Source organism: Phoca vitulina, unplaced genomic scaffold (assembly GCF_004348235.1).
Source record: "Phoca vitulina isolate PV1807 unplaced genomic scaffold, GSC_HSeal_1.0 scaffold35, whole genome shotgun sequence".
Lineage (NCBI taxonomy): Eukaryota > Metazoa > Chordata > Mammalia > Carnivora > Phocidae > Phoca > Phoca vitulina.
Window position 1 is genome coordinate 6,157,751 of NW_022589738.1, and position 14,380 is coordinate 6,172,130.

The window sequence follows — 14,380 nt, forward strand, 5'->3', positions numbered from 1 at the left end:
TCATTGGAGGAGCTATCAAAGAACTGAGGGCTCAGGAACTGGAAGCATCATCTGAGAAGATACTGAAATCCCCAACAATTATGACAGGAATGACAGTAAGTCAGCTGTTAAAATATTTAAGAAATAATGAAGAGGGACCCAGGAATTTGTGGATGATTGTACCCAAAAGCTGTACTGAGTGAGAAAAAGACAGATTTGTATGTTAGCAGAATGACATCCTTCTAATCTCTAGATCCAGTGTTTCTTGGTAACTATTATAAATTTATGGCTACTATTAATTAAAATATATAATTATGCACTATTTAGAAATGACACATTTTATAATTTTATACATGCAAGTTTATGTCTATTTCATGTCCATTTATTTTCTTTACCAAGCATGTACATAGTGGTTACTCTCTGCTAGGTACTAGTCTACACACTTTACAAAGATTAACTCATTTGGGGCACCTGGGTGGTTCCACCGGTTGAGCATCTGACTCCTGATTTTGGTGCAGGTCATGATCTCAGGGTTGTGGGATAGAGCCCTGCATCATCGGGCTCTGCACTCAGCAGGGAGTCTGCTAGAAGTCTCTCTCTCTCTCTCTCTCTCTCTCTCTCTCTCCCTCTGCCCCTCCCCACTCTCTCTCTCTCTTTCTCTCACTCTCTCTCAAATAATTTACCCATTTGATCATAAAATTCTTATAAAGTAGATGTTAATATCATCACATTATATAGACTGGGAAACTGAAGCATAGAGAGAATAAGCAACTTTTCCAGGATCACACAAGGAGTTTATGGTGGGGGCAAGATCTAAACTGAGGCAATATGGTTCCAGAGCTTCTGGTCTTACACACTATGCTTGCCTCTCTATCCATGAGAATCCTTCTCCAACCATAAGAGTTTTAAATTTTATTAGCCAAGCATTTCAGGGAAGTGGGTCTGGACAATCTTTTCATTGTGAGATAGGAGTTTTCTTATATAAATGATATCTTTATTTTTGCATTGTTTATATGCCCAATTCAAGTATCCCACTTGAATTCCAGATACATTTCTGGTTGTCTACTTCTCCAAAGTAAACTTGACCAAAATGGAAGTATTTTATTCAATTTTGTTCCTTCCTGAGCCCCCAGTCTTTCTTTCATTAGTTAAAGGCACTGGTTAACACTGTAGCTTCAAACAGGAAACTGAATACACGTTGATCCCTTCTCTCAGCCTCTTGACTTGAGGCAAGCTCTTTTTACCAGCAAATACGGCATTTCTCACAGGATCCGATTAAATGAAGAAAGTGTCATGTTAGAAAAGGAATAATGGTCAACGGTGGGTGTGAGTGTAGAATCCCTGATAAAAAATATAACAAGAACTTGCCTAATTGGCAAAAATAAGAAAAAAAATAAGACTACGTTACATATGCATAATGTTGAGCACACTGAGTGAAGTAAGCTTGCTGGAGACAGACCATGGAGGATAGAGTTTCAACAGACTTTGAGTCCCACAAGCATTTTGGTCCAGTTTGCCCACCATAACGTATCCCTTCCACATGTTCATTACAGTATAGTGGGAAAATACACATAAATAAAAATAAACAGTAATGAGAGACAGAGCAACAAGTATTGAAATCACCTCCATCTCTATGGAAGAACTTGGAAAAATAACGTGAGAAGTTTGGACAGTGAACCAAACATCATGTCAAAAGAGGATTATGTATTTCAAATTTCTTCATGTCTCCCGATCTCCACTAACGCCCTCCCTGTTCTTTGGCAGTATTACTTCCTACCTGGACAACTGCAAATCCTACCTGCTTCCACTTGTGCCCCTTCAGGCTATTCTTCATACAAAGGAGTGTAGAGCAAAGTCTTCAACGCTCACTTGAGATGATGCCGCTTCTCTGTGTAAAAGCCTAATAGCTTCCCAGTGCACTTGACGCGCATACTAAATCCTCACTGTGACTTACTGAGACAGTTCATGACTTCTTTCCCACCAGGCTTCTCCTGGCTCATGCTGCCCCACTTAGAGGCTTCCCCTATGCTCCTCCTGTACGCGCACTCTTCTCTCCCACCTCAGCCATTTCTCCCACTTCATTGTGTATCTAGACTCTCCCTCGTCCACACGCCCAGGGGCCAGGCTCTTTGCACTTATCAGGCGTCAGCTTTTAATTCCACCTCTTCAGAAAATACTTTCCTGAAGACCCAATAAAAAGCAGGTTCCCTGCTCCTTTAGTCTCATTCAGAGCATTCTGATTGCTTACTACAGAGCATTTATCAACATTAAAATTAGGCATTTGTGTGATATTCTGTTAGCTCATTTACTTTCCATCTTCTCTACTAAACTATACCCTCCATGAAGATAGATATTTATTATGTTTATTTTTTTCCAACTTACATCTGTTACAAAATGTTTAATAATACATACTGAAGTAAATATTCTAATAAGTAGTGAAGAAATAGTAAAAATGTCTCTAAATTATGCATTTGCATGCATATGATTAGTTTCCTTAATAACTATGTAACACAATAATGTAAAGATATGTATAATTATGAACTCCTCCTTCCCTACCTTCCTTCTTTTTAGTATGGTTCACTAATTTGTGAGTTATTTTAATAATGATTATCCTTTATTTTAGAAACAACTAAAGTCTTGTTTTTTTAATTTGGCTACAGACCTTTTAGAATTTAAAATGTCAACCATTTTATACCTACAAAATCAAATCATGGGATCTCAAAGTATCTCCAAGTATATCAGGCATTTGGACAATTTTGTCTCTAATTATTTATGTTTTTTTCCAGACTCTGCCATCTAAAAACAAATGAGTTAATTTTAACCCAAGAAAGAACATCATACCCCATTCTGTATGTAGTCATTTCTGCAATGCATAGATTTACGATTTCTTTCCAGTTCCCTCTGGAGCCCTGAATGAGGCCCAAACACCCAAGCTTCGCTTCACTGCTTGGGAAGACTGTATTGTCTTGCTTGTCTTCTTGAGTGTATGATACCTTCCTAAAGAAGCGTAGGTCATTTGGCAATCAGGTCAGGGCATTACACAGTATGATAGTCCAAGGAGAACCAGAGAGACATAAAACATTCTAGAATGGGTTGAAAACATGGATGGGATCTATGGGGTTTTTGTTACACAGCAGACTAATGTGTTTACAACACTTCTCTTTAAATGACAAGTCTGTGGTATATTTTATAGGAGAAAGAAGGTCTTGAACAAGGACATTTTAAGACCAGAGATACTTTAAAAATTATACTTCTCCAACATGTAAAAACCTTGAGGTCTCAGTAATATTGATGACTTTATATATATGTATATATATTTTTTTGCTGTTGTTTTCCCCCTTGCCCTAATTGGTGTTATTCTTTCTATTCATCCTGTTAGAAACATTCAACAAACAAATACTTTTCATTCTGGCCTTCCAGGAAAACATAAATGGTATAATCTATTACCTAAGTAATACTTTTTTCCTGAACATTCCTTCTAGAACTGGCTTACTCCAGAGAAGAATGCAAGCTGACCCAGGGCTATCTCATCTGTGACTTAATAGAACTGTTGAGCATTTGCCAGTGACAGTATTAGCAGGGTCACTTGCCTTGCCTTTTACTTCTCTAAATTTTTTCCTTTTTCAAATTTAACGTTTGCCTTGTGGCATGACTTCTTTTCAACTTTGAAAGGTTACTTAGAAATAATGAAAGACTGCCTCTAATACACGTAAGATGAAACCGCTCATTAACTTCAAAAAAGGTACGGGTGTATTGAACAATAACCACGGCTTTAGGTCAAAATTTCATCTTTTGAACAAGAAGTATTAGACATACACTACTTGTGTATATAATATTTACTTTTCCATAATGTAATCTTGAAATTGAAAATCAATGTTTATAGAACATTCTGCTGTATAAAAATGAGGAACTCAGATGTGATCATAGAGTTATTTTGTGTTTTATTTCCCCCATTGAGCTTTCTTTAACTATTTCCAATCTTAATTCATTTACTGAAATAAATATAATGAAGAAGCCAAACTTGCCTATCTTAATAAGCAGAAGTGAAAATTATCATATTTGTACATACACATAGATGAGTCATTCATTTTATCCCCGTACCAAGTCTACAAGTGTAGAGTATGTTCTGCTAATCCAATTACTACCATAAAGTTATGCAATGAAGAAAACATTCAATGAAAATCATACCTAAAAACAGGACATTACTGTTCAGCATGTTCCATCTTCGAGAAGGTCATTTTAGGATCTCAGTAAGATGAAGAGATACTATTTAAAATCGCTACTATAAAAGTGTTTTTTTTTTTTTTTTTTTTTTTTTTATGGTAGACAAACGCTAGTTTGAACTCACCAGGCTTTAAAGCATCAACATACCCAGAGTTTAAACTTTCAAAAAGGGCAGTGGTCAAGGGAGACATGAAGAAAATCTTAATTAAACAGAGACAAGGCACAGTGAAAGAGGTTGTACGTACCTGACGGCACACGTAATCCCACTGAGTGTTAAGTTCTCGGAGTTCTGTCTCAAGTCTGCCAGCAAACTCTGGCTCCGCTTCAGTCTTCAGCTTTTGCACACCTTCACTGACACTGTTGAGACTGGGCTGAATCGTCTGAATATCATTGACTAAAAGCTAAGGAAATAATTCCATGTAAGCTAGCTGCAAACATCACCACAACATACTAGAAATGGCACATAGATAGGAAACATATAATCAGGACTCAGGACATTATCCATGAATTAAAATCTTTATTTCTTAAAAGATTTTAAAGAATTTAAAACCTGACACGCACCCACCTGTAGATATAGACCTACCCATGTCTCAGTCTTGCCGTAACTGTTCAGTGGTTTTCCTGGTGTGAATCAAGTAGGGAATTATCTATATTCTACTTAGATCAGACACACAAGGAAATAAATCTGATATTCCTTGTTAGAAAAGTGTGTGAAAATGATGGGCTTTATACATTACTATTTTTGAAATGATTTTGGTTTTCAAATGCAAGATATTGCAGCAATTGTTTATAGCATGATGGGTGTGAAGGTTATTTGTAAGCTGGGTTTGTTTTCTTTTTTCTTAGCTTGTATTTGCAAAGAAAATTCTTTAAAGAGCTAGATTACTTTCTTTCCACTGCATGACAATGGTATAATGAATATTATTTCAAAAATCCGTATTGTATAAAATTATGTCCAGTGCAGTATGCCTGGGCAGAGCAACCCAGTATGACTAATAATCTGCAGTAAGTTATAACAAATAGCTCAAAGGATTCTTTGCCTTTAAATGAAACTGTATTTTATAGTAAAATAATCTTATGAGTGTTGAGTAAAAGATAATCTTTTTCTGTTCCTCATTTATTTAAGCCGGTCTCTCAACACTGGCACAACTATCATTTTAGACCGGCTAATTTTTGTTGTGAGAGGCTCTTCTGTCTCTCTGTAGTGTAGAATATGTACAGAGCATTCCTGGCCTCTATCCACTACACACTAGTAGCATCCACCCCACTCCAAGTTGTCACAAAAATGTCTCTAGAGGTTGCTAAATGTCCCCCAGGGGAGCAAAATCACTCTGGTTAAGGACCACTGATAAAACCAAATCGTAACTTCCATATAAAAGTCTTCATATGATAAGGGTCATATAAAAATCTTACCCTGCACTGTTTCAGCTGTCTTTTCAGAATTTCTGAATCCCCAAGGGCAGGCCATTCCTCCTTCAGGAAAACATCAACTTCAGCCATCCATTTCTTTAGAGTTTTTATGTGATTCTGGAATCAGAGACCCATTTTAAGCTTTATTGGGGTGCTGAGTTCTCTTAACACAATTCATCACAGTGATATTTATGAACACAAGCCCAGGAACAATTCCTGTGTTTGAAGGATGTCTCTAAGTAGCTCTTCAGGAAAAGAATATTTTTACTAAGACTGCATTTTTATGGTCTACAGTATGAGCATTGGTGTATGAAGTCTGCTATTGTTAAAAATAAAAAATTACTACCAAATGTGGTTTTATGATGTTACTCTTGAGAACGTTAAATCATATCCCCCTCTAGAGAAATTTTAAGTTACAAAACAACTCATGATAATACTAACAATGTGCCCTTACAGTACATAAAACCAACTATGAACAATAAACTCAATGTAATGGTGTCTTTATAGCCTCCCTAAACCTGAACTTCCACAAATTGTTTTCTACAGTTGACAGTTTAAATAGTGCCTCCAGTTGGGAACTTTTCAGAATACAAGATTTTGTCATCTTTGAAGAGAAAACTTCTGATATTAATTTCTTATTTGCCTGACCAGGCTGAAGTAATTATCAGGTGAAAAATGTCATCTTTTATCATTTATAAATAGCCAAGTACCTCCCATTATTCTTTCACATATTGCTTTTTCTTGCCCCCGACTGCTTTTTTTTTTTTTTTTTTTGGCTACTTTTCAAATGTATGATTTTTGAGCTCCTTTATTTCCCACACAATTCAAATCTGCTGCCCAGATGTGCTATTTCCTCCCATAATTAAATTTCTATTGAAAATATGTGCTTCTCAGAAAGCTTCCCCTTCAATATGATTAATACTAACGCTTTTTAAAAGCATTTGACTAAATCTAAGAACTTCAGGTTTCAACATTATCATCTTGCTGATATCTCTTGAGTCTGGTTTCATGTTTCTTCCATCTCGCCACTGTCCTAGTTCAGATCTTATTATAAGCTCCTTGTTGACCGCATTAGCTCTTTTTGGTGTCTGCCTCAATCTTTCCCTACTCTAATCCATTCTCCACCTGGGTGTCAGTATTTTTCTTTTTTTTTTTTTATAAAGATTTTATTTATTTATTTGACAGAGAGAGAGAGCACAAGTAGGCAGAGTGGCAGGCAGAGGGAGAGGGAGAAGCAGGTTCCCTGCTGAGCAGGGAGTCAGACGCGGGGCTCGATCCCAGGACCCCAGGATCATGACCTGAGCCGAAGGCAGCCGCTTAACGACTGAGCCACCCAAGCGCCCCTCAGTATTTTTCTTAACGCCTCCTTCTTATCACAGCGATGCTTTGAAAATACAAATATTATCCTATCTTTCCCCCTTTAAAATAGCAGTAACAGTTCCAAATTCTTCTTTTTTAATCCCATGACCATTAGGTTGTAATTCATATTCCAAAGCATGGCATCCGGGACCATTCGTTATCTACTCCTAGATCCTTTTCCTAATCATATGTACTACTTAATCTCCAAACATATTTTTCTCTCTCCAAGACTGAACCCCTTCTGGCTAAGTGAACATATGACTGCATTGTGTCAGGTACCTTCTCTTCCTCTTTATCAGCTGACTAAATTCTACTTGTTCAAGGTACAGCCCAGATAACCCATGTTCCAAGAACATTTCATCGCCCCTTTGCCCAGTTTATGTTGGATTTCTTCTCTGTCTCTTGTGGTAATGTTTACCATACTGTTTAATTTACTTCCTGTGTTGGCTGAATTATGACCTCCCCAAGATGGTCACGCCCTCATCCCTGGAACCTGTGAATATGTTCCCTTACGTGGCAAAAAAGACTTTGCAGATGAGATGAAGTATTTTGAAACAGAGAGGTTATTCTGGGTTATCTAGCCAGGCACAGTGTAATTGCAAGGGTCCTTATTAAGAAGGGGTCAGGAGCGTGAGCGCTAGGGAGAGAGGCTCTAAGACGCTGCACTGCTGGCGCCGAAGACAGAGGATGCGGCTGTCAGGGGAGAAATGTCATTTCCAGAAGCTAACGAGGACAAGGCAACCGATTTTCTGCTCAAGACTCCAGAAAAGACACAGCCGTGCCTACACCTTGATTTTAGCCCACTGTGGCTGAGTTTGGACTTCTGACCTCCAGAACTGTAAGATAATAAATTTGTGCCGTTTTAAGCTACTAAATTTGCAGTAATTCGTTACAGCAGCGATGGGGAGCTAACACACCTTTTCGCTTCACTAGAATGTGGGCTCCTTGTTGGCAAGGACCATGTATTTATACCCTCTTTTACCACTGGTACTGGCAAAAATGTGTTTGCGTGTATGTGTGTGTGCACATATACTTACATGTAGAGACATGTTCATATGTATGTTGTGCTTTACAGGTTTTAGGACTCATTCTTTTGGTTTGTAAGAGGTAAAAACAAACAACTAGTAGCTGGACTGGGACTTAAAACCAGAAGTATCTTGTTCCGATGCTTTCCATCATGCCATGATACTGTCAAAGATTCATCCCAGCATTAATATTCTTCACAATAATTTGCCCCATAAGAGAGGTATTACCTATCTCAGTAAATATTTTAGACTTTAGACTAGAATGTTAATTGTTGGTTTACCGTTTTCAGCTTGGGTGATTAGGAGCATGGTGACACTATTCAAACAAATTAAGTCAGTAGGAGCTGGTCTGTGGAAGGTAATGAGGTCAAATTTATATACACAATTTTAAGTAAAATATGCAGATAAAATGATATGACTTTATCACATGATAGATAACTTTTTATCTATTCATAAGCTAAGGGATACCTATAGTTTAAAGGACAAGCGGACTGAAGGAGAGACTGGTTTTGAAAATTATTAAGCCAAAAATATACTTAAGTCCTATCAGTATTGGTGGCAAAAAAAAGAGAATTCTTAGGAAAATCTAGAAAGGGGAACTCTTAATTACTGTTTTCTTAAAAGAAATAAGCAAAATACACTCATTTGAGAAAAATGTGTGTCTTTTGATCTTATCACTGACTTTGAAGAACAATGGAGGTTAAATATCTATTTGCCTATAAATTTTTTATTTTTTTATTTTTAAAGATTTTATTTATTTATTTGACAGAGTGAGACACAGAGAGAGAGGGAACACAAGCAGGGGGAGTGGGAGAGGGAGAAGCAGGCCTCCCGTGGAGCAGGGAGCCCGATGCGGGGCTCGTCTATTTGCCTATAAATTTTATAACACATCATTAGGGGAGAAACAAGCAAGGAAAAAAATGAGTCCAAAAGTCCAATCTTAAAGTACCTGAATTTTTCGAAGTTTAGCCATTTGCTCCTCTAGCTTCTGGCAAAGTTCAACCAACTGGGAATACAGCTTCTTCCAGCGACCCTCAATCTCTTCAAATTCTGATTGATACTTCCGGCTAATATCAGACAGTGGTGCTTTCTTTGACATCTCTTTCACAGTGGTGCTGAGATAGTTTAGGCCACTTTGTTGTTCTTGCAGAGAGCTTTGTAAAGCCTCCAAATTAAAAAAGGAGAGTATATGTATACTAATTGATGAATAATAACAAGTTTCATTGCACAGTTTCACTTACGAGTTTCACTTAAACGTATTTACAGTGAAAGCTATGTGATTCAAACATCTAAAAATATAGATGTGCCATCAGTTACAGAATAACCAGTAGTAATTCAAATTCTACTGTTTACCCTACGACTAATTTGCATAGTAATATTTTATTTAAAAATCTATGCCTGTTTTTATGAACAATGTCAAATATAACCCAACTCTGTATGAACCAGAGTTCTAGCACACCTAATTTTATTGTATCATATCGGGATATTAATAACTGTATTTATGATATAGTTAGGGAGCTTAATTTAATTACATGGAGTCTTTATAAGACAACTTCTAATGTTCTCTAGGTAAAAACATAACTAAATCATATAGATACATGGGATAACAAAACTGAGTAAGTTAACACATGGATGGCCTACAAATGCCAATTAACTAAAGTTTCATATTTTATACAAGACATTTTTTTAGTGTTATAGTGAAAATTAGGGTAATTTGGGGGAGAATTTCTAAAGCTGGTTTTACAATTGTCCTGTGTAACCTATGCAATCACTTATAACAGAATATCCATTTTAGGGTTTCTCCACTCGCTATTTATTACTTTCTGGTTATAAAGTAAGAAAGGTTCAAGATAAAACATTGAAAAATTACCATTTATATATTATTTTATGTAAACTTCGTGTTTCTATAACTCAACATTGAATATGTGAACATATTATATACACACATACACAATAATTCCTTCTTTTACAATGTAATCTATAATATTCCCCAAATATGCCAAATACATATCTTTTAGAATTGTATAATATCTTATGTCTATTTTGTGGTATTTTAAATGTTTTGCTTTAATTTTACTTCATTAAACTTGATTTATTACTTAGACAATACCTAGCATGCATGTAACTACATTTTGAGTTAGGCCTTTTTAGTGAGCCTTTTCCCACGTCATTAAGTTTATTTTTCAAAAACATAAATTTTAATGGCTTCTCTAGCTCATTTAACCATTTCCCATTATTAGCTCTACAAATTAACTTCTAGTTTTCCACCCCTGTAAATTATGTTTATAATCTACCCATCTATCTATCTGCATCTATTTTTCTATTTTTTTGTGTATTCTGATTACCGCCTAAGATACAGACTTCATGAAAATAGTATTCAAATGTATAATGCAATTAATTATTTTGTATGTTATTAGGAAGTATCAAAAAGTTTCCTCAGCAAAATTTTAATTCAATTTACATTCCCACCAGAGAATGAGAAGGTAGCTCATTGCTGCCAGACCTGCACTTATTATATCTTTTTGTTTGCAACTGAGATGTGAAAAATAGTATTTCATTTTATACATTTGTACTTCATCCTTTACAATTTGAGTTAAAATTTTTCATAGGTTTAATGGCTGTTTATGTCTCTCTTTGTGACTTCCTTATTAATGACTCTCTCCCTTACTCAGACAAAATTTTTCCTTGGTCTCATCTTTCTTTTAAATTGTCTGGTATTTTTACCATGTTTGTAATTTTGTCCATTGATTTGTGTGCTTCTCTCTTACATGTTTTTAAATATTTTACTTAAAAATTTCTCCAAAATCTGTGCTTATTAAAATGTTTTTGAACTTTTTAATATATGTGGTATTTTGTTTTGGTATAACATTTGACACAAAGTTCCAACTACTTTTTCTTGGCTACTTAATACAATTTCTCAATAATATTTGTAAGTAATTTTTCTCTTCAATGTTTCTTCAGTAGAAGTATACTCTTCTACTCATCTATACACCATTTTGTGTATACTCAATCCACTCCTCTAGTTGCTGTATTCTTTGTACTCTTTTTAAGCTTATAGTTCTATTCTGTCACATATTCTTCAAAGTAAATTTTAGAATCATTCCAAGTATTAAAAACAACATAAAAAAACAAGATCAAACAGTTACAGGTTGCTTGATGTGTTAGTAGAGAAACAGTCAGTCTAAATAGGGCAATAGATACTGAAGAATGTTTAAATGGAGATTTCTTTGAAGAAATAGTTCTAACATAACTTTAAGAAATAATATTTAATTCTTGAAAAACAACTCTTCATATAAAAGTTAAATTTTTATTTTTTTCTTAATTCTCAAAATGCAGACCTATCTCAGCTCCTAAATATAATTAATAAATGCTTTCTTGACCTAAAAAATAAAATGTGATTGGATATAAAGCACAAGCTTTTCAGAATTAGTAGGAAAAGTATTCTGAAATCTCTTACAAATTATTTCTTTCATTTACCATATTAGTATTTTCTATTATGTGATATAAAGCTGCTAAAAATGTAGCTAATAGAACTCAAAAAATTAATTATGGTATTACATAAGGCTAATGTTTAAAATTTATTTTATAACTACACAGATTTTACCACTTTGTGTTTGGAAATGTGAAAGGAGTTATAAATTAGCAAGCAAAGGAGGGGGGAATAATACCACAACTTTTATAATAATCAAAATCATTGTCTGAAAACACATACTAAATGAGAAAGAATATACTTCAGACATAGACCATAGCATTTTCTTCAAAGATAGAGTTTTTGTCTTATGGAGAGAAGGCACAAATGCATAAAAGATTACATTTTTTAAATCTTATCTTCACTTTTGCAACTGGTAAACTATCATACTCGCCATGATTATTTTATTTCTATTATTTTCACATTACACCAATGTAAAAAATAAAGGTCACACCAATGTGACTGCTTGATAGATGAGATCTGCCCTATATTGTTTAAGACATACAAATATTCACAGACCTGTAACTCTCCCAGTCTCTGTTCCATGATGTCATATTCAGTGACAGTGACCTGAGGTATAGAGAGTTTGGTTTCTGACTGCTGGATCCATGTCAGGATGGTACTCATGGTCTCCTGGTAGCGCATGGGTGGCAAAGTGTCAAAAACTTTATCAAAAGGCAAAAGAAGAGAATCATTTCATTATTTTAAACTTTGTCATTATGTTTTCCTAAGTTGTCAGCAAACTAAATCACACTGCTAATTACAAATATTAACAAGTTGTGAAAATGTGAAGATACAGAGTAGAATGGGATGATGATCTTGAAAATAAAATCTTACTACTACATGTATGATATTTTGAGAGAAACTACACACACACACACACACACACTACACTGAATTCTCACATCAGACTCGCAAGGTTTTTGTTGTTAAAGTCATTTTTTTTTAAGGTAAGGAAATGACAAAACATAGAGGCTAAGTAATGTGCCCATGGTAACAGAGATGGTACTTGGAGAAACCAAGGAGAGTTCATGTATACTGACTTTGAAGGATACTCTTTGTGTGCTAGCATTTGCCTTTGCAGAAAATAGCATCATTACCCACAGCAGTTGATATTTTAAATTATATCATGTCACTTATCTCACTAAAAAAATTCTGCATATTTAGTATGTATCAGAGACTCTAATAGTGATTACCCATATTATCATTCTCAATTCTTACAATACACCTGTGATATAAGCATTTTTATTCTCATTTACAGTCGAGGAAACTGAGGCTACAAAAAAAAGCCAACTAATCTGCTCACACTCAAGAACCTAGTAAATAGTAGAGTCAGGATTTTAAACCAGGTTTGTCTGGTTTCAAAGTCAAAACCACTAATCAACAGTATACTTTCCCTAATATATATATAGGTATAAATTAGGGAAAGAAAAATACATTAAGTACAATGTGTGTGTGTGTGCATATACATGTAGTTATACACAAACTTTAAACCATATGTGAATATATGTGTTTATATACTTAACACAACTGTAATTGTTTACACAGTTATAACTGTACCTACATTAAATGAGAAGAAATAAAAATTTTCAGATTTGTCAGCTTATCAATAAAGTGATAAGGTAACATGAGCATGGTAGAAGTATAAAACAGTTAATTTATGGGATGTTATAGTATTATAGATTGCCCAAAACTCAGTCAGCATCCATCTTATTAGATTGAGGTAGGGAAGGAAGAAGGAAGATGACAGATAGATAGATAGATAGATAGATGCCATAATTAAAGAACCCTTAGCTTTTTAGCACAGACCAACATAAAATCAAAATCTCTCAAATCCAGAAAAAAGATAAACACTGAAACATTCTAAATGATTAATAAATTTGATATATTTTTGCTATATTAACCAATATAATTCTAGCTAGAACTTAGGAAATAATCATGATTTGATACTTTTTTCATTAATTTAGAGATAATATTAACAAAGTATGCATTATTTTGTTAATATTATATGAATATTATATATTCATGAATATATATGAGTGAATATTATATATATAATATAATATTATATGAATATGTTAATTCATAATTCAATGAATAATTTACATTACATAAAGTCTCAGGTTCCCCTTAAAATCATGATAAAGTATTGAAGATTCAGACCACCATTACATGTGGACATATTGTATGGATGGAACTTCTTGTTCCATCTTTTGATTCAGAATGTTTGGGTACCTTTCTTCCTTTGCTATCTGGATCCTGAGTAAACACTCTAGGTGTTTCACAGATGGATAGCATTGGGGAGGAGCTAGAACTGAAAGAACACCTACCAAGTCCATAGTTTCTGAACTAGCTACCTCATTGCCCACATGTAGGTTCGTCAATCAGGAAATACTTTTATCTGAAGAGCTATGGTAATAGCTACCCAATGGGCTCTAATATCACCCTCAAGTCTGCCTCCATTCTAGGGGAGGTCCTGATTATATTCTCCCTTCTTTAGCTTCCTTCTGTATAATAAAAAGTTAACCATTTCTGTCTCTGAATTGTTGATGTTTTTCTGTATAACTGCTTCTAATCTGTATTCAGGGGCAAGACATAAAGTCCTCCCACTGAGAGCTAAGCCAAGCTTCCCCTCTATTCTGAGAGAAGGCATAGGACTTCTAAAATAATCAAGAAGTACGTTGTATCTCACACGTAAGTTACCTAGCACAAGCAAAAGCCCACACAATGTAAGATCCTTCCTAGGCTCTCCATGCGTGCCCTTGCTTTCTTTCAATCTACCACTATGCTCAGCTTTTGAAAATGCAAAACTCATTTATGATGCTACATCACAGCATAATTTTTTCCCTTGGGATCATGCATTTATTTTATTTTTATTTAAATTCAATGAATACATAGTTTATTATTAGTTTCA

At 34.8% G+C, this 14,380-nt stretch overlaps 1 protein-coding gene across 13 annotated transcripts in view; it reads right to left on the reverse strand.

Moving 5' to 3' along the window:
• The window catches only part of DMD (dystrophin), a 2,446,616-nt gene that overhangs the window by 1,312,350 nt on the left and 1,119,886 nt on the right, over window positions 1-14,380 (reverse strand). For all 13 annotated transcript variants that reach the window (XM_032426633.1, XM_032426634.1, XM_032426635.1 and 10 more), the window contains 4 exons: window positions 11,986-12,131; window positions 8,947-9,162; window positions 5,617-5,730; window positions 4,449-4,604 (listed from right to left, as the gene is read on the reverse strand). In XM_032426633.1, the coding sequence (XP_032282524.1) occupies window positions 4,449-4,604; window positions 5,617-5,730; window positions 8,947-9,162; window positions 11,986-12,131 (632 nt within the window). The remainder of the gene's footprint in view (window positions 1-4,448; window positions 4,605-5,616; window positions 5,731-8,946; window positions 9,163-11,985; window positions 12,132-14,380) is intronic.